Genomic DNA, 22,112 nt, shown 5'->3' with positions numbered 1-22,112 from the left:
AGCCAAAGAAATTTACTCAAGTTTTACCTGTACCGAACTTCCCACACTTGCCCGACTCCTTCGGATTTAGCCTCGTCCATGGAATACCCGTCCTCCCAACATCGATACTTCCCTGGCCTAATCCGGGCCGGAGCAGCTCCGAGATCGCACTGTCAGCATATAACCAACTAATTTATTGACGCTTTTCCAGACATACCCGCTTCTTCACGGACGGCTAAAAAAAGACAACGAAGCTGGAGTCGGAGTCATTAGCAATGAAACCAGCTCAGCCCTCTGCCTTCCAGCAGAATGCTCCGTATTCTCCGCTGAAGCAGCAGCAATTGCCCTGGCCCTGGCTCAAAAACCAGAAAATACTGCAACCGTTATCTTTACAGATTCACTCTCGGTACTCCGAGCTCTCGAAAAAGGCCAATCCCGTCATCCTTTTCTCTAGGCCATTGGAAACGAATCAGACCCACTCACCACCCTATGTTGGATCCCTGAACATTGTGGCATCCTGGGTAACGCGGAAGCTGACTCCCTGACAGCCCGGGGGTCGGAAATCCAGAAGGATTCTAACTAAGGAGATACGCCACTTTAAAGAAAGAATCATTTCGTTTCCCACTGGCGGGCATCCCATGGACATCTCCAGAATATAAAGGGTCTCCTCGTCAAATGGGATGACAGTCAAGATTGGAAAGAACAAAAAGTACTCTCCCGATTGCGAACCGGACACACCAGAACCTCACACGAACACACTATTTCAAATGTTCCACCACCCATCTGTACCTCGTATGATTCCCGGAAGACCGTTGAGCACATTCTCCTGAACTGCCTGACACGACACGACCTTCCTCTCTCCATACGTGACGCTCTCTCAAACGACCCTGTGAGAGAAGAGCTTATAATCAACTTCATTAAATACGTTGACCTCTTTGACAACATATAACGAACTCTCGCGTATTTGGAGGTTGTTTCATGGACTCCAAATGGGCTTTTCCTCATTCTATATTTCATGTAGACCATGTAGGTCAGATGAAAAATAAAATAAATAAATAAATAAATAAATAAATAAATAAATAAATAAATAAATAAATAAATAAATAAATAAATAAATAAATAAATAAATAAATAAATAAATAAATAAATAAATAAATAAATAAATAAATAAATAAATAAATAAATAAATAAATAAATAAATAAATAAATAAATAAAACTCTCAACAAACAAGCAATCATCCTGGACAACGAAAAATTTCAACATCATCAATTGCGGGCCCCTCGCCACATCCGGACCGGGATGGGAGGGTTTTCCGCGGCTCACCAAGAACCCACCATATCCTCCGCGACCCATCTAACCAGATCCCAATCAAGAATCAAGATGCAAAACAATGAAACATAACTTTTTATAAATGAATTATATATACTATCTTTCCCGGGCGAATGACCAGGAGGTTAAATCTTCAATAAACAAATTTAAAACTTCGCCGCCTCCTTGTTCATTAACTTTCCAACTGACTGAAATTTCATTCAGAATCTAATCCTTAAGTGCAGAGGAAACAAAAAGTCCTACAACAACCAAAGCATTCATTTGATATTATTTGGTACACTTTTGCTCAATAGCAAGTATAGAAACAAAATTCAGTTTGCTTCTGAAACCGAACATATCCGAACCTGAATGCGCTGTGTCGGCAGAACGAATGACGAGGGAACTGAACCGAACATTTCATTCATCGCGCCCGGGCATGAATTGAATTTCGTTTTCTTTCAAGTTCATGCAGGGATGTCAATTTATTTGAGCTCTGATCACAATTACAATTACTACAAATAATGTTTCGCAGGACCTCACGAAAGATTGATTGAAAGAGCTTCGCGTCAGCAAAATTCAAATAAATTATCCGAACATGCGAACTATTGGCGTAGTTTGTAAACTTGCGTGAGTCCGAAAATCGTCGCTGTTGTGCTATCTTATGACAAACGCCATTTTGGGGTGAACTGAGTTAGATATGCCATGTTACTAAGTTTTAAAATCTCTATAAAGTCGCGTTTTCAGAATTTTGAAATTCTGCTGGGTTACTGAGATATAGCGAAACACGATTATAACAAGCGCCAATTTCTCGAGTGATCGAGTTGTGCTATCTTATGACAAAGAAAAAAGAGACAACATTCTAGGTTTGTTGGCTTGCTATAAGCCGAAAAGCTTATAGCAAGCCAACAGATGTCTCTGATGACATAGGTAATTCCTATGCAGATCAACCATAACCATTAGCTAGGTTCTTGTCTCGGGAGCAAAACTTTTCCTACCATAGTTTTTTTCTGGGAATGGTCGGCTTATATATTCATGATTATTGAACAAATTTCCTTTTGAGATTTCCACTTGTTTTGGAAAGTATACCGAAATGTAGTGATGGATTATGCAAGAACAACATTTGTTTCGTCTAGTCACCTGTCAACAATAACATTGTTTGTTATACATTGTCTCTAAATTGTCAATGAAACCAATTTTTGTTCATTGTTTTTCCTGAATAAAGGAGGAAAATTGGAAAAACTTTGTGTTCTAATACCATCATTTTGTAACCTGATATTGCTGCTATCACATGGAAAAGTATGATATTGGACATAGTGATCTATAACGCATAATTTTACGAATCAGTTATAATTCATTTTTATATGAAATCTTCTGTACACATTTGTGACACGTCATACATATTTTATCATCAATACACAGTTATGACACGTATGTGAGCGACTTTGGTTCACATTTTAAGCAAAAACTGTAAATATAGTCAACCGATCTTCGCACAAATCGAGAGTTTACTTCAGAAAAGATAGAACCATCGAATGCCTTCTCCGAAAAGCTTCTAACATTTATAAATTTTAAGATATTCAATCTCAAACTTTAAAAATCGTTTTTCTCGAAAAGTGCTAAATGGCGCTTGTCATAAGATAGCACAACAGCGACGAAATGTCAAAGAATTTGTTGCATTTGTCCAAGCACAATTTCAATATGGGTCATTCCACGCGAAGTGATCAAGGCAGTCTGTGTAATCGACCTTCACGGATTTGGAGGAATTGTTCATCTAGGGTCAATATATAAAAACCCAAATTTTTGTGTCAATTGAACCACCCTTCGGGTCATGGGAGCACCCTCCGTTTTGGTAAATTGCCAAAACCCTTGATTTTATTTTGATCATATCTTTGGTTCTATTTACTCAAGAATCAAACCAAAAGATGGTTTTTGAAGAAAATTGAAGTCTGGATTGGAGTTTTTATGTAAAAATGTCTGAGGAACGCAATGGCATTAGCATTTCCAAAATTAAAATATATGGGGCATTCCACGTAAAATTTGCCACAATTTTTTTTTTGCCCGGATCAATTGTTTTCTCGGTTTAGTAGTCAAAAATATTCGACACGTATTTTTTGTTTCAACATAGTAGGCAAGACTTTCGAGATTTTTTGTATTGAATTTCACCATTTTAAAAAAACCTACTTTTTTCAATCGCTCGTACTGTCAAAAGTAAAGAAGGTACCAAAAAGTGCCCAAAACATGAAATGTGCGCATTTTTCACAGCTTTCGGATAAAGTGTATTAATACTTACTCGAAGAATCGGTTTGTTGGAAAATATTGAAAAGTTTAAAAGAAATCGATTTTTTTCAAACTTGGACATGATTTTTTTCTTTTTTTTTTATTGTTTAAAATTTTAAAATCATTTTTCTTGATGCCATAAAAATTTGGGAGTGGGCAATTAAATACTTACGGAGATATGAATTTTTCATAAAAATATCAGATTTTTCGGATTTTATAAGGCTGTTCCATATTCCAAAATTCAAACCATTTTATATTTTTTTTGTTCATCGAGTAGCTTATAGTACAAATTTTAAAAATCTTATTGAATTTCCTATTTCAGTCAATTTTATCAAGAGTTATCATATACGCCGTGGCGCTCCTCGACGTGGAAATGGTTGGAGTCTACTCTTGGAACGCTCGTGTGGTTCTGTGCGACTGCAATTTTTTCTCGTACTTAATGAATGTATAAATAAACCGTAACATTACACAAGAGGTCCATTGTTGCCTTACCTTCAAAATCATAAACCAAAATTACTCTCGGTTTAAGCACTTTACACCAGACGCCCCCTAAAGGAAAACATACACAGCTAATGCGTTATGTTTGTTTCAGATTATTATTGTTTTATACTCAATTTCGTAGTTGATTTTATAATAAAAAAACGATTGGGAATATTGTTGTTTGGTCGTTGTATGAGATAATTTTTGAAATGATTAAAATGTGATATTTGTATTCTGGCGATAAATGATTGCTGAAGAGAGATTCTTCCAGTTCTGCAAAAAATTTGAACGAAAGTTTTTTTAAGTTTCTGGCACTTTTTAAATCTTGTTTTCAGTTTAATTACTTATCATTTCTACGTCGTACTCTTAACTCCAGTCTTTGTGACAACCTTGAGATTTTGCATTTATTTTTCTGATGGTGTTCGTGTACATTTTAAAAATGTCAAACATTGTGCTAATTTTTTTCATCACAAATTTGACTGTATTCACCCCACACAGTGGCATTTTCGCGCAACAGCCCATGGAAAAGGTGCTTGCGACGAAACCATTATTTGTCGAGCCAGTTTACAAATGATCAATGATGATCAAATGTCGACCGCAACTGAATCGTACGATGTGGCAAGGAAAGCTTCTTTGTTACACAATGTATCAAGTTCAAATCTCAGAATAACATAGGAAACGTGCCAATCGAACCAATTTATTCTGATGCAAGAGCAAAGAAAAATCCACAGAATTGTTTCGAAAAATGCCAAACCATATGTGGAACACAATCATTTCACTATGTTAAGACGAATGTGGACTTGAAAATAAAACTGAATATCTTTTTTTTCGGCGAGACTTTTGAATGATTAAGACAATATAAATCTGAAATTAAACATACATCTAAATGCAATAAATAGTAAAGTTAATCGCAAGTGTGTTTTACACAACGCGCTGGTGTGTAAAACTTCATACACCCAAGTCTGAGTACGAGCGAAGCGCGTGGCGGTACGTTTTTCGAGCGCAAGGCGCCATTGAAAAATTCATATCTCCGTAAGTATTTAATTTCCCACTCCCAAATTTTTATGGCATCAAGAAAAATGATTTTCCTATTTTTTACAATAAAAAAAAATCATGTCCAAGTTTGAAAAAAATCGATTTGCTTTAAACTTTTCAATATTTTCCATGAAACCTATTCGTCGAGTAAGTATTAATATACTACATCCAAAAGCTGTGAAAAAGGCGCACATTTCATGTTTTGGGCACTTTTTGGTACCTTTTTTACTTTTGACAGTACGAGCGATTGAAAAAATAGGTTTTTTTCAAATGATGAAATTCAACACAAAAAATCTCGAAAGTCTCGCCTACTATGCTGAAATAAAAAAAAAAATACGTGTCGAATATTTTTGACTACTAAACCGAGAAAAAAATTGATCTGGGCAAAAAAAAATGTGGCAAATTTTGCGTGGAATGCCCCATATGTATTGAGAAAAAAATTAAATTTTAATATTTAACTGAAAAAATAGCATAGTTGGCAGCATTGCCGCCAAAAATTAACATTTTTTCTAGTCTTCTGGAACAATTTTCTTCAAAAGCCATCTCGCGGTTTGATTCTAGAGTAAATAGAACCGGAGATATGATCAAAATAAAGGGTTTTGGCAATTTGCCAAAACAGTGGGTGATCCCATGATCCGAGGGGTGGTTCTATTGACACAAAAATTTGGGTTTTTATATATTGGCCCTAGACGAACAATTCCTCCAAATTTGGTTTAAATCCGTGAAGGTCGCTTTCAAGTTTGCATCTCTTTTTGATCACTTCGCGTGGAATGACCCATATTTTAGTCAGGGCAGTGACTGGACATTGTAAGCTCAATTATCACATGGCTACTATTCAGTGTGCTAAGTATTATTCGTGTGATCTTTGTGAATCCGATTACGGAACTTCATATCATTTGATTTGTAACTGCCCTACTGTAATGCAATAGTGTATCCGGATTTTGGGTTCTCCATACATAGATGAACCTATATACAGAGAGCTGAAGCTCAAGGATATGCTATTGTTTCTAACTGCAGTGTGGTAAAGAGCTATAGTTTAAGCAGTATTTGAATATCTCTTCGAGGGTGTTGTCGTTCTTTTATCTTAATATCTGCTCGGGGGTGTTGATATAACCACTCACTGTTTAAGTCACGAAAATAAAAATAAATAAATAAAAAACTCACTCTTTAAATAAAAATTCTAAATCCCACCTAGGGTTGGAATTTTTTTTCTGTTATTGTAGCAACTGCAAATCGTTCAGCATCCTTCCGGGCTGCAGAATGCGCTGTTTTAATTATTTTGAATCGTACAGATAGTTTTATTATCTTTAACCCATTCATGCCTATGTTGTTTGTGGACAACAATGTTTTTAAACAGCTATAACTTTTGATTGAGGCCAGATTTGCTCACAAAAACAAGTAAGGCTAATGAATGTGATTATTGCCTTTCATTTGAGTAATAACTGTTACAAGGATCGGCTCTAGAAGCGAAGTTATTGCAATTAGTCTGATTGGATTCCGATGGAGCAGTGCTGCCAGGGACAGTTTACGTTGACATCGAAAAATTATTTTTTCATATATCTTCGTTGTGGTGCAATATTTTTGAAAAGTGATAAAATTTATCAATTGAGACTGTCTTTGACTAAGTTTTCCATGCAATTGGACTATTGTAAATATTCTTGAAGAATTGTTTTGACTATTGGAATGTATGAATTGAGCAGCTTCTAGCACTGCAAGGGAAGCACCTATCTTTTTGAAAATAGACTTTTCATGTTTCTTGATCTCACCGTTTTCAAGGAAAAATATTTTTGAAACCCTACATGCACTAGAAAAAAGTTGGGCATGAAAGGGTTAAGAATAGTTTGAGACATAATTGTAATATTTGTCCATAGGTTCAAAAACAAGTTTATTTAGATACAAAATCTGCAAAAACTCTGCAGAATAGTCTCAAAAACAATTCGGTCTCTTCAGTAAAGTTGAGTGTCTTAACAAAATGTCACCAAATATTGTTAACGCAAAAATTGAATAAAATTGAGAATTTAAGAAATTTGTATAAAGAGATAATGGAAAGTGACAGAGCATAGATTTCTTCAGCAAAATTTATTCCTTTAGAACATCATCGAAAAGTGTATATCCGTTTAACAGTTAAAGTTTCTATATAATATGATCGATTCATTTAGAAAGGGATATTTCCAAAATGTGGATCTTTTGATAGACGTAAACGTTGCAAATGACACTAAACCACAAACACAGATAGATTAGTTTCAAATTTTCTCAAAATTGTGTTTTGAGCCACTATGCACAGTAGAGTGGGGTATGGTTATATGAAAAAAAAATTTCGCTCCGAGTAACTTTTTGGGTCCCATTTAGCTCCCAAAACAACTCTGCAAATTTTTAGTTCGATCGGTGAAACTATATTTTTGCGCCCATGTTTTAAAGTTTACATGGGATTTCGTATGGGGAAAACGTCTTTTGGAAATTAATTCTTCCAAGAGTCGCTCGTTACCTCCAAAAATAAATAGATGTCTGATTTTTATTGAAAATTTGTCCAGCAAATAAAGTCTAGAAGACCACGAAACGATCTGATGTTGTGGAAAAAGTTATTAAGCAAAAACCAATTGATGCCCTGAAGATTAATGAAAATTTTACTTTTCATAGCATCACTGCTGCTGACGGTCGAATTACATACAAAATCTTTAATTTTCTCTTATTATGTACAAAAGAAGACTCAATTTATCCCTCAAAACTCTTGTGAAGTTGCCAAACAGTATAGATAAATCATTTAGACACATTAAGTGAAGATCAAAACAAAATTTCATATAATTGGACAACCAACAACAGTGGTGCTAGAAAAAATTAATGTTTTATCAATCGTCAGAACATCAATTGATTTCAGCTTAATAACATTTTTGGAGGAATTATTTTGTGAAAGTTTATTTTCCCATACAAAATCCCATGTAAACTTTATACAGTGGGCGCAAAAATATAGTTTCAGGGATCAAGCTAAGAATTTGCACAGATGTTCTAGGACCCAAATGGTACCCAAAAGGATGTTCGGAGCTGGAATCTATTTTTTGTACCACCCTGATGCACAGTTAGCAGCGGAGCCCACATATTTTTTGCCGATTAGTTCCCCAGTGTATTGAAACGCCTTTATGTATTTGCCACAAAATACCTACTACTAGTCGAATAACGAACATTATTCAGTAATTTGAACGAAAGTTTTGTAGATTTTTCTATATTTTATATTCATAAACCAAAATAATCTTATCTAATGGTGTGTATTATTTAGATATGCATTTTATGAATCGGTGGCCATTTCATTCCATAAACAAAACTATTTCCAGGCACTCCATTTCATCATTAGTTTATGTAACTAAAACTGACGATTTGTGAACTAAACTAACCACAAGGCCCGCTTCATTTATTAATAATATCTAATAAAATTTCAATACACAAAAATTTACAACTCGCCTATCAATGGATACTGATAAACATTGTGAATCATTATCTACTGCGCTTTATTAATTCATCACGACAATTTTTTGCACTTTATAACCTAATAATTTCAACATAAACAGTTTATATATTCACAATTATCATAAAATCACATATTTTTGTATACCGACAATTAGTTCCGGACGACAGCTGGGAAATATAATATACGTTCGACTGCATGCCCCATACCGGAATGGTTCGCGCGAAGCAAAAAGTCACACGTAATCGTCTATATTTACATACAATCATTCACACGCGGTTTACAGCAGCAACAATTACCTACTACCTATATGTACTCTATTTGCTCGTAGTGTTTGATTCCAAAGCAATTTAGTTTTCAATTTCGTTCCTCTTCCGTGCTCGTCGTCAGTGCATCGCACCCAACAGCAAATATTGACCGCCAAAAAATAGGGGCTTCAAAACATTAAAACTGGATTTGGACACTGTGCATTTTAATATGTGCCGTGTACGATGGATGAAGTGGATCCTCCGCGGCAACGGGAACCGTACCCCATCCACCATACTACTGGGTTTCCCCTCACTATGTTCGTCTTCATCCGCTCCGCTCTGTTCCGGAACCTAACAGGCATAAGTGCTACACTTCCTCGGTCGCGGGACTGGGAACTAATGGACTCACTTCAGCTGAACCACGTTGGACAGTTTGAGTAACTTTTTCGAACTGTACGGACAGCTGGGCCATAGGTGCGAGCATCCCATCGGCGTGACCAAGCTGTCACCGGCATCCCGCAGAAGCTGACCCATATGCGCCGCGAAGTGCCACTTGGTCGGACTTACGGCCATCGTCAGCGATAACGTGGTGGAACTGGGGGTGGAAAGAAATGGAGAACATTTGGTTGGCGGTTAGTGCTTGAAGGTATGTATTAGGGGCGAACGGTGCCGTGCATACTTTTTGGCGTTAAATGAATCGAGCAGTTTTATTGCTCTAGTGTACAGGGTGGGGTAAATGTGTTGAAACATTGAAACGATTTTAAATGTATTTATAGAATATAAAAAGATTTTTTTATAGTTGTGAACCAATGTGGGTTTCGTTATAATCATCATGTGGAGAATACTAATAGTCTAGTGATTTCAGTATATAAAAGGTGTTTTTTTTATCATTTTTTTAAAATGAAATATCGCACACATATAATCGACACTCATTGTTGTGTATTTATTTTTGTAGCGTTTGACAGTAATTTAATGTTTTAAAATAACTTTAAATATCATTCTGCTGGCCCAATTTTGATAAATTTTTGCCGAGAGGTAGCCGAGATTCGTATATCATTCGATTCAGTTCATTGAGATCAGAAAACGTCTGTGGATGTGTACGTGTGTGTGTGTTTTTACGGTATTCACAAATTTGGTCAACGTTACGATATCGGTACAAATACAAAATACATAACACAAACATTTCAAAATTTAAATTCAAACACATTAAAACTTTGCTCAGCTAATCTTCTGGAACAGGCATATCGTCCTGGCCCAGAAACTTTCGGACGAGCGCGCAGGCACTGAGTATCACCGACTTCTGGATAGCATCCAGTTCCTTTTCCAACTTCAGCTTCTTCAGAGCCTTCAGTAGCATCTTTGGAACGACTCCAGTCGTCGAAAGTATAACAGGAACGATTCTCGGAACGTCATCCAACCTCCACATTTCCTTCAACTTTACGGCTGGTGGGCGATATCGGGAAATTTTTCCACCGTGAGTGTCTATCAGGTTGCAGTCCAGTGAATCGGAGACGTCGATTATGGTGACGTCCCTTGTCATATCTGGGCGGTTGTGATGTAAGAATTGGTCCCATAGAACAGTGCGATCCCAGTATACCTTAAAACGGGCATTTTCCAGAACAGGTACAGGCAGGTAACGGTAGTTTGGTTCAGTCACCTCACAAAAACGACGTTGCAGCGTCAATTGCTGGTACAAAATCTGTTGTGGTGCTCGGTGTAGGTGCGGTTAGCTAGTGCACGGCAACCTGCAAAAATGTATGTCGAACGTCTCGTGCGAAGGGCACATCCGGCATATATCCTCGAAGGCTTGGTACCAAACCTACCTCCTGCAACTCCTCGATGGAATTATATTGTTCTGGATGGCTATCAAGTCGGCCTTGATCACTGAACAGAATTTCCCTCGCTTGAGCCATAGATTCGATGCAGACTTGTCGACGTTTGCAACTGGTGGGATTGGGGACCGTGCACAGCTTTCTGTTTCGCCATAGTTGCGGTCCGCAGGACACACTGCTTGATATACTCCATGTTGGTTGATACTTGCCACAAAGTATTCTCGCAGTCATCGCACCTGCGCTACGCAAAATGCCCGGATATCAATTATTACTTGTCCCCCTCCTCCCGTGGCACTGTGAATTTTTTCAGTTCCGACCGAGGATGGTGCATTCATGCTTGTCTAAGCGCCGCTCTCAATTCTCTCTCAAGATTCTTCAGGTCAGTCCTGCTCCATTTAATGACGCCGACACTGTAGGTCAACACGGAGACAACAAACATGTTCATTGCTGTAACCTTATTCCCCGCGTTCAGGAAAGACTTCAAGTCAAAATTCACTCGACTCAAGAACTTATCAGGGAGCTCAAGCTTGATGGCGAATCCCGAGGAGCTGCCGGAATCCGAGATATTTATACGATTCGAATCATGTCCTGAATCATCTCGCCTTCATCGATCTTGTAGCTAACAGTGTCGACCAATCGCCCTAATAGTAGTTGAACAGATCGGCATTTCTCTTAACCAAACGCAGCACATCTGCTCCATTTCTGCGCTGCAGTGTGTTGTCGTCCATCTTTTCATCGCCTGCCGCAGGAACCACACGACTACAGGGTCAACTTGTTACATCTCCAATAACCTTGATGAGGAACGAGTGAGGTATGGAGTCGTATGCCTCCTGATATGGGCCTAAGATTCCGTTGGTCTACATAGCTTGTCCAATAATGACTGATTCGATGCTGGCTTGATCTTTGTAGTCTCATTGTTGCATTCCTTCTGCTCCTCTCCCGAGCAAACGAAAAGCCCATAATACCCCATGGTCATGGTCACATTTCACCCTTATTTCATGATATTTTGCAAGTGTTTTAAATAAGATCGACCTATGAAACCACCATCACCGTGGTCCGGAAGATCGCATATAAAACCATATATTGGGGTATTTAGGGGTTATTGAGACCATTTTGTGGAATTCTGATGGTTATGAAAATTGGCACGTACCATATTTATGGTCTTTTCAAAGGACTGTATAGTGTTTAAACCCATGAAACTTTGCTCAGGTTGTTAGGATGCTATTCTGCTCGCAATGGGCCCATACGTATGTGGTGATGATGGTATTCAGGATCTTGTACAAACTTGAAAAACAGCTAATTGATCTATAGTTCGATAGGTTGTACGCGTTGCTGTTCTTGGAGAGGAGAATTGGGGTAAGCGATGAAATGCGGCAATAAGCGTGGTTCGCGTTACTCCTTGTTAAAACATACAAACATCGCAGTATGTACAACGATCAGCATCTTGTACCAAAAGTTTTGTACATCTTCTGGTCCAGGTGCCACCCAATTCCTAAGGTACCACGACGCCTCGCGTACTTCATTGGTTTCGACGAAATGAATGCCTGCCCATTCCTCCTCGCCCCTTATCCGATGTTCTTTTCGTCAATTCCGCAAAATTAGTTAACGTCTTAGCCTTTTTGATAAGACGTTAAATTGTTGTACTAGTGTGTCGATTTTCTCCGTCAGTTGATGAGCTCCCACCATGCGAAGCTCAGTAGGTGCAATGATCGTAGCCACATATCAACTTAATGTCGCTGATCTTCTGCCGCCTCTGTACGCAGTCCGCCTTCCAATTGCGGTACGATTATTCGAGATCTGCCGCTCCAATGTCCGCTGCCATAGAGGTACTCGCCTTTCCAGGTGATGTTGCTGCTGGTCGCCTCTAGGTGTAAATCGGTATCCTAAACATCTAACGATTACCACTACAGCACAGATTTTTCAGGATCTGCACAAATTCCAGGTGCATTGGAAGAACGTTACCGTTCGTGATCTGAAGTCTGAAGCACAGGTCAATTTAAAAAGGAATACTGCAATTTCGGGATCCCGGGGCGCTACATTGGGTACGTGTTACGATACTGCACAACCGCTTCATCCATATTGAAGACCACATCGTGTAGTAGCTGCCGATCAAGACGTGAGTCTTCTGGCGATGATGGGACTTCAGTTGCAGATGCCTCCATCAGCGCTACAGATTCACCGCCCTCACTCGCTAATGACGCGGTCAATCTTACTAGACATAGCCTCGACACATCGCTTGCTCTATTGTTCCTTCTACTCAGCTCTATCTGCACTTCCTGTTGAATTAGATAGATTTCCGCAGGAGTCACCTTATATCTCGAGTATCTGAGGTCGTCCGCTCATATCGGTCTCAAACGCTGTGCAAAGATAGTAGGCGTGGATCTCGAAATTGTTCATCCCCGTTATCCACATGATCCTACGCCTCTGTGTTCCTGTTAGCATGAGCGACTAGCGTCTTCTAGTCGCAGAATTCTTCACAAGTGCAGCGTTTCTTTCTGTGTGTTGTCCATCACTGCTCTCTCCGTACGTTCATAGCGGTAGCTCCCTTCTAGAAGCTCGCAGTCACACCACCAGTATTTGGTCGTTCGCATTGAGCCCCATACTAAGACCAGATGTAGCTGGGGTACCCTCCTCGAGCGGTCGCATGGCCAAAATTATTCTTGATCGTAGCTCTATCGTTGAGTTGCAGTGATAAGCCGCCCCTTGACGTAGGAAGCGGCGCTCACCAGGGTTACCATGTTCACAGATTTTTCTGTAATGTCGCATATTTTTTTTCACAGATTACAGAATTTTAGTATTTTCATGAAAATTTCACAGATTTTCACAGATTTTTGGAATTATTGTAATTCTTCATAGATATTTTGGAAATTCTTCACAGATTTTCACAGATTCTTGTTTGTTTCAGTAATCACAGATAGTAAAAAGTTTTTTTCGACTGCAACACAGATTTCAAAGTGGCACCCGTGGCGTTCACCCGGTTTCCCCTTCCCTGTCAGCATACGACCAAGGACCGGACCCGATGTTCACAAAGGTTTCTCTTACCACAGCTGATACTTGTGGGGCCCGAGTGATACAATAATACAGCTTTACCAGTCTTTTTTGTATAGTAAGGCTCAAAAAGCTTCAAAAGTCTGGCCTGTAGTATATCGGCTCTGTGTGGGATTTACTTTCGTGTCTAACCACTAAAACACTCCTTACTCTTTTTTCTTCTTTCTCCTCCACGGAACTACATCGATGTATTACTTCTTCGGGGATGGAATATATGTTGTGCTTTCATCGCACCACTTTTGCTCACAAGTTTTCCGCAGCTATCTCGGAGCCTCTTTGCTCCATGAAATGGCTTAATCGTTGAACAATTTAACTCTCGACTCTTCTTCTGCTTTCCGTCTCGTCTCCTAGTGAATCGTATAGCTCCTGATTCCATGAGCCATTTGGCTTCTGGTTTCTGCAATTATCTAATTTACTGAGCCCTTCGGATCCCTTGTGCCGTTCAGCACTTCGACTCGGAACCCTAGTGCCATTTAGTACCATAACTTTGCGAGCCCTTTGGCTCCATGTCCAGTACCATTTATCACCGAAACTTCTTTAAGCCCTTTGGTTCCCTTTTCGTGCTATTTAGCACCACTTCCTCGTTGAGCCGTTCAGCTCTCGAACTGCTCGATCTAGTCCGCGACGGTTAACCTAGCTTACTCCGACGGAGAATTCCTCGGCTAAATACATTCTCCCGAAACTAAGCCAAGCCAGGTGCTAAGGCCAGTTCGGCGATTCCGGCGGAGCAGGGAGTCCGGTTCGATGGGGACCCAACGACCCGCGACTGGTGGTGTCTCGTCACGGTCTACTCAGTTTAGTCCCAGGCGGCGATTCTAGCTTACGTCGACGGAGAGTTCCCCGGCAAAAGAAGTTCTGTCGATACTGATTCTTCTTTGGTTTCAGCACCACAACTTGTTAAGTTCTAGTCCCCGATGACGGACCAAGCTTACTCCGACGGAGAATTTTCCTGCTAGAGAAGTTCTCCTGGAAACGAGCAGAGATCAGTTCGCGATTCCGGTGAAGCAGGGCGCTCGGTTCGCTGGTGCCTCGACGTATGTATGTGTGTGTTATTTAAAATCACACAAGTTTCTGCGAGATGGCTGAGCCGTTTCGCACAGAATGAGTTTCAAATGAAAGGCGAAACGCTCCCATTGGCAGCCCTAAATTTGCGCCGCTAAAACAACAAAAATGATCCATAAAATATTGAAAAACGATCCATAAAAAAGTTGTCCATGTTCCATAAAACAAAACTGAAAATCCATAAAACAGTGTGAATGATCCATAAAAAGGGATGATTTGATCCATAGATTATGTAAAATTGAACCATAAAATGGTCGTAAAAGAGCACTAAAATAGTAATAAAAGAGCAATTAAAATCAACTAATGCCCCATAAAAATATTGGAAATGTTCCATAAAATGATACATTTTGCGCCATAAATTTACTGACATTGATCCATAGAATTTTAACAATGTACGTTAAAACACGTCGATATGTTCCATAATATCGATTAAAATGTTCCACGGTATTACAAAATGGAGCAATAAAATGTCAGAAAAAGTTCCATAAATTTGATAAAAATGTTTGCTAAATATTTTTTCTTGGTCGATAGAAGATGTAAAAATGAACATTAGAAATGATTTATATATCGAACATTAAATTATGGTTCATGGATATTTACAAAACGATCCATAGGAAAAGAAAATGTAAAACGATCCATTAATATGTGCTTATGAACTAGAAAAAATAAATTTAATGAATTTATGCGAAATTTTATGGTAAACTGAAAAAATAAGATGTGCTTAACAATTCTCATAACAGTGCCAGTGTTTTAACAAGTGAGCTTATACTGGGAGCTAGTGTGATGCGGCTTGGCCGCATATCCGAGGCCAAGGATCCGACGCAGCGCAAAGCCGCTGAGGATCCGTTGGACGAGGCATTGATAATAATGTCCGAATGATGTAATACATATTAAAATTGGTGTAATATTACTTGGATTTGCGAGTCTAGATCACTAATGACCAATCAAAGTAGCTTTGACGACAATGCCTACGGGGAACTCGCCAAGTTCCTAAACTAATGCCATACCTATTTCCTAATGAATTCTTGACCAATTTTTACAAGCTGGATTTCAAATGAAAGATGCAATACTCCCATCGACTGCTATAGAATTTCATTCAGTTCTGACTTTTGTTTCCGGAGTTATGTGTTCGTTACTGCGTTCACATACGAATTTCCGAGTGTGAAAGACACATTGATTATTCGGTGTTGGCTGAACCGATTTTTTAGAATCAAATCTCAAATGGTAGGTGTACTATACAGTTGGGTGTTTCGCACCACTCCAGCGCCCACCCAACTCTTACACCTCACCCCTCCTTTTGTCACCTTTTCCACTCTTGGACCACCATCACATCCACATTCCCTTCATCCACCCCGAATATCAAAATAAGACAAGGTATTTCAGACATATCTTTTCCACTCACTTTAATAACCTCCCATTCCCTTTCGAACCCATCCCCCTGTATTTGAAAATATGATCACATGAAGATATCACTGAACTCATGCTGATTAAGTTAATAATTTTTTTTGTTCAATGTGTGTCAACTTTCGTAGTAGTCGTGAGACACGTGCTAAGTGTAATAAGAAAGTAATAGACACTTCGACAATTACATTTAACATAATCAGCTAATGACTCATTGTTTGGATAAATGAGAAAAATATCGCACCACTAGGTGGACTAAAACAGGTTTTTCTTAATATAACGCAAACACCCCAAAATTTTAAAACTAATGTACACCGATAAAAAATTGAAAATCCGTTAGATAAATTTTAATCAAATTTGGTTCCATTTCTATATATATATATATATATATATATATATATATATATATATATATATATATATATATATATATATATATATATATATATATATATATATATATATATATATATATATATATATGTATATATATATATATATATTTATATATATATATATATATATATATATATATATATATATATATATATATATATATATATATATATATATATATATATATATATATATATATATATATATATATATATATATATATATATATATATATATATATATATATATATATATATATATATATATATATATATATATATATATATATATAAGTCAATGTTTGTATTACATGATTTATGGACTCCTAAACGGCTTAACCGATTGTCGTAAAAATTTATACGCAGTAGGCATTTGTTATGGAGCGTGCTTGTGTGCTATTGATTGGGGATTATCTGCTCGCCAGATAGCACTTCGGAATAAATTGTGTTTTTCTCCTATTTCGTTGAAAGTCGCAGCAATGCGCGATAGGAATTAGCTAGTTTTTTTTTATAAAAGTATTCCAAAAACTAAGTTTAGTAAATCTTGCAAAAGCGACACGGAAAATCGAAATGTCCCAGCCTATTTCGGGCAAAGCCAACAATATGGAGCACCAGCTAAACACCAAAATTTCGCGATATTTTAAATATAAGTTTACCGCAAAGCATTTTCTCGGGAGACTTTGTGAAATTAGCTGACGCGAGAAGACTTTTTCTGTGATACTATACGCGCAAAAAGGTTTACTGAGCAGAGATTGATTAAGCCTCTGTTATGCAATAAATCCGAAAAATTTACTTGAAAATGTGTTCCTTCATCAACCGTTATATTTACTTCTGATGGCTAAAAACTTGTAGAAACACCGAAAACCCCGATTTCCAAAAAATCGATCAACGCTCGTTCATGTTTGATTGTTGCTCATTTTGTGTTAATTGTCACAAATCATGAGCAGTAGGTTCGCGAAATCAGTGAACACTTGGTGTTTGAAGACAACGAACGAAGCATCTACTCAGTAGACTGTATATCAAGACCAGTATACTGAGGAAACAAATGTACAGATTTCGAGAAAACTGCTGCAGAAATTTTCAGCCGTGACAGATATCTCGATAGTGCGCTGAGATCACGAGTACGGTTTTCCGGATAAGCTAACACGATTAGTCAAAGCGACGATGGATCGGGTGATGCGCGTTGTTCGAGTATCAGTGACACTCTCGAGTCCCTTTGAATCTCGAAGAGGGTTACGGCGAGGTGACGGTTTATAGTGCCTGCTGTTCAACGTTGTGAGAGCAGGGATAGACACGAGTGGTACGATCTTCAGGAAGTCCGTCCAGCTTCTTGGCTTCGCCGACGACATTGACATAATGGCACGGAACTTTGAGGCGATGTCGGAAACGTACATCAGACTGAAAGCTGAAGCCAGCAGGATTGGACTTGCCATCAACTTTTCGAAGACAAAGTACATGAAAGGAAAAGGTTCTAGAGACGACAATGTGAAGCTCCCATCCCGAGTTCGGATTGACGGTGACGAAATCGAGATGGTCGACGAATTCATGTATTTGGGCTCACTGGTAACCGCTGACAATGATACCAGCAGATAAATTCAGAGACGGATCTTGGCGGGAAATCGTGCCTACTTTGGACTCCGGAGGACGCTCCGGTCGAACAAAATTCGCTGCCGCACGAAGTTGATTATCTACAAGACGCTGATTATACCGGTGGTCCTCTACGGCCACCAGACCTTGACTATACACGTGGATGACCAACGCGCCCTTGGAGTTTTCGAACGATGTTACGTACCATCTATGGTGGCGTGCAGACGGAACGGGACGCAGGCGAATAAACCATGAGTTGCATCAGCTGCTGGATGAACCATCAATCGCGCATACTGAAAAAAATAGGACATTTACGGTGGGCTGGACACGTCGTAAGAATGTCGGAAGACGACCCGGTGAAGATGGTTCTTGAGGGCGACCCTACAGGAACAAGAAGACGGGGCGCACAGCGAGCACGGTGGATCGACCACCTGCGGACTCTTCGAAGGCTGCGAGACTGGTGACAAGCAGCAATGGACCGAGTGGAGTGGCTTCTATATACAGCAATAGACAACAAAGCTCTAACCTGAACGGTAAAGTAAGTAAGTGCGTTGAGATAAGCTTAGAATTCCGATATCCTGTCTAAAACAAGCAAATGACATTATATACGATAAATATTTTATGAAGGATCATCGCGTCTGCATGCCTGCCCTCGAAGTTAAGATCGACGGTGTACTTACCGATTCGAGGTTGACATGCGTGGATCTACTGAAGCACAGGATTGGCTATATCAAGCACCCCCGCTCAAGTGAGCGTAGAGTTTGAACGGTAACCGCACCGGACGGGAAAAAATAGTGTGTTCGTTCAAACTTGTATCGGACGATTTTTGGTGGGACTGCACCGTTTAATTAGGTCTTGTTCAACAAGGTTCGTCTGCCGTTGTACATTGCACCAACTTTAAACAAAATTAAATGGGCCTTTTCTGTTGTGGGAGGAGTTCACATGAGCTCCTATAATTGCAAGTGCGTAAACAGCGCCCGGAGAATCTGAAGTGTTCCCTTAAAAGACGCCACGCCATTCATCAAGACCAGTGTTTCAAAAATCACTCCAATCAACAGGTGTTGATAAAACTATAATTTAACAAATCCATGATTTCATCACTCATGGTTTTTTGGCTCCTGACAAGTGAAAACAGGTTACTAGATTATAATTGCAGCATACAGTTTAAAAGCCCGAACTCAATTTAGATTTTCAATTTTCATTTTATCATGGACAAAAGCAAAACAGATCCTTGGTACAGTTCATGGCGAAACCTTCTTTTCGAGAGACCTCGAAGGCCAGCATTCAATGGTTAGCGTACTAGGCTAGGCTTAGGCCATTACAGCAATAAATAGTGCACCTGTTTTGCATCCTTCCACTATGCATTTGAACTTTTGGATTTCATCACTTCAGCAGAAACTGTTTGGGACGGAGTGTGCTCCAAAACATTCATCGGTCCTTATTTTTTCAAAGAGGGAGAGACCATCGACAACGCACGCTACTGTTGGATTTAAGCGCACTTTTTCTGTCCAGAAATGCATAAAGAAGGTCTGAAAAACTTCTATTTTCAACAAGACAGGGCACCTTACCACACCGCAATCAAGTTCTTACAGAGCAAATTTCCAGGACGCGTTGTCTCAAAAAATGGTGATTTGGAATACCCTCATCGTTCTCCGGATTTAACGGCGCCAGACTTTTTCCGTAGGGTTATTTGAAAAGTAAAGTGTATTCTAGTTAACCTAAGCATCTTGACAAACTCAAAGCTAATATACAAGCTGAAATTGCAACGATTGCCCGAAACGCTGTCCAATGTCATGCAAAATGTCCGCAAATGAGCTGCTTTTTGTGTATCAAATGGGAGTGGTCATTTAAGCGACGTTGTATTCTAAACCTGGTTTATAATAAATGGGATAAAATATCTTAAAAAACTTGTTTACTTGTAAAAACGGCTAAAAATGGCGGAGTTGTTCAATTTTGAAAAAGGATACATCCAGCTGGCGCACCCTGTACAATCTGCTGGGATAATTGAGAAATTAAACATACAAATCTTGAAGCCCTACTAGCAAAGTTTGAAATTAAATTCGGTCTATAAGCGGCACCAGAACAAGAATCACAAACCGGAGTGGACAAGAGGAGCTAAAACCAGGAGTGAAAACCTAAGAGTCAAAACCAACTTGGATTGCTTTGATTTTTTTACTCACTCCCAGAAACGTGCATAACAAAGATTGGTTTCCACCGCTCCTTTGGAAGCAGGCTCCTTGGTGTGAAATGTGTGGTTTATTTGAAACACTGATCAAGACAAGTCATTATAAAGTGTACGGTTCTGACCTGTTACAACTCTTCAAAATTATAGGCAGATTGGATTCCTTGTACAAGCTAAAATTTGTCTTTTAATTCTCTGTGATTATTTATTATTTTCATCATCATTAACCCGGAGATCTAATTTCTTTGTGGGGATTTGGCCAACAAATTTTTCGATCAACTAAGGTTATCTTGCGAGCATAATTACACCTGGTGGCGTAATCTATAATCATGTGTTTCTCCATATATTCTAATGATTTTTCCCAGCAAATCCAATTGTTAGCCTACTTGGCTTAAATTTGGAAGAGTCTTAGAGTGACATGTAGAACCATCCAACTACATATCTGTTTCTACCTTTTCGATGATGGGAGCGCCTTATTTCAATAATGCGCAGCGGGCCCTGGTCTTGAGGCGGCGCTGCACTCGAGAGAAATAGCAGATAAACCTTAAAGAATACTAGTAGATAAACAAAGACTTGATAGCATCTAATAAACTAATTTGATACAAAATGATAAAAACAAAAACGACCTGATGAAAGAAGAATTTCCAGTTCTTGCATCAGCCACCTGGTGCCAAAGGGCATCTAGGCTAGTTTTTCCCAGGGGAAAGATATTGGTGTTATTGGGAATTTCCTATCGAACTTTAGCCCCTCACAACGTCACATGATATACCAAACGCAAAAAAAATTATTTTCTTGAATTAACAGAACTTTAAATTTTGCAACTCTAACTACACTTTTTCTGTATGCATGTATTTAGAAGACCAACGAATTTACTTCAGGGTAGAATCATGGAATGGGCTGCCTTTACTTATCAGTATCAGTCACAAATTAAGTACACACCGAACGGTTTCAATCGATTAAGACAGTCGCGGCATACGGAACTTTCGATACTGTTGCGCAACTTTAGACACCGTTCAGGCGAGGCTAGAATTCTCACCAAGCAAAATTCTCTGCAGGCAATGAAACCAGTTTACTGTTTTTCAATTACCTATCTAGCAAATAGCCAAAGCGTTGTTTCCCAGCTTGTCTTAATGCCATTTCGATGTGAAACTGGCTATTATGACTCAACCTAAAGTTTTTGCCAATCTCCCGGTGCGGTACGTTTGCACATATTTAGCACACATGGTGCAATGGGTGTTCGGTCGAACTTATGCCTTTGGGACTAGACAATGGCGTCGTCCGAAAGCATCCACATGGCCATGGCTAGGTGTGTCCCCCGTTCAATGGAAATTTTCGGAACAGAACAAAAAAAAAATCCGTTCCAATTAGAGTTGATGAACGCCGACCTAGATCCGGTTTGACCCGGCTCGGAAACACCCTGGGGCCACACACTCCACGTGCCGATCACGCTGGCGTAGGTGTAAAAATAAAGCCACAGGTGCTTTTAAGTCATGTTTACATTGTTTGTTTGTATTGATTTTGTTCGTATGTTGTCCAGGATTCTTCTGCTTGGGGGTTAATATTATTAGATCGATAAATGTGTTGTAATGAAGCCGATTTTAATATAAATAATGCCAATATATAGTTTATATCATTCATAGATAGTATTATTACATATGACGCAGAATATACATTAATTAAACAGTTTGGAAAGAGGGTTCGTCTCTTCAAAATTCACTATGCTATATTTCTTCCTAGTGGAGAATAATTTTGGTAAAAACAATTCTTCTTTATCTTTTAGAAAGAAAAAAAAAATTAGGAGAAAATTATTTAAAACCATC

The 22,112-nt window shown here is 38.8% G+C and overlaps 2 protein-coding genes across 5 annotated transcripts in view; one reads left to right on the top strand and one right to left on the bottom strand.

Annotated features, from left to right (window-relative positions):
• Nucleotides 1-22,112, top strand: part of LOC131691972 (pikachurin) — a 788,885-nt gene that overhangs the window by 350,094 nt on the left and 416,679 nt on the right. The gene's annotated exons all lie outside the window — the stretch shown is intronic.
• Nucleotides 8,022-22,112, bottom strand: part of LOC131691985 (uncharacterized) — a 49,282-nt gene continuing 35,191 nt past the window's right edge. The window contains exon 3 of the mRNA XM_058978803.1: nucleotides 8,022-9,380. Within this exon, the coding sequence (XP_058834786.1) occupies nucleotides 9,191-9,380 (190 nt within the window). The 3' untranslated portion in view covers nucleotides 8,022-9,190. The remainder of the gene's footprint in view (nucleotides 9,381-22,112) is intronic.

The sequence above is a fragment of the Topomyia yanbarensis genome, chromosome 3 (assembly GCF_030247195.1).
Source record: "Topomyia yanbarensis strain Yona2022 chromosome 3, ASM3024719v1, whole genome shotgun sequence".
Lineage (NCBI taxonomy): Eukaryota > Metazoa > Arthropoda > Insecta > Diptera > Culicidae > Topomyia > Topomyia yanbarensis.
Note: the sequence above shows the minus strand (reverse complement) of the source record. Positions and strands in the feature narration are given on the sequence as shown.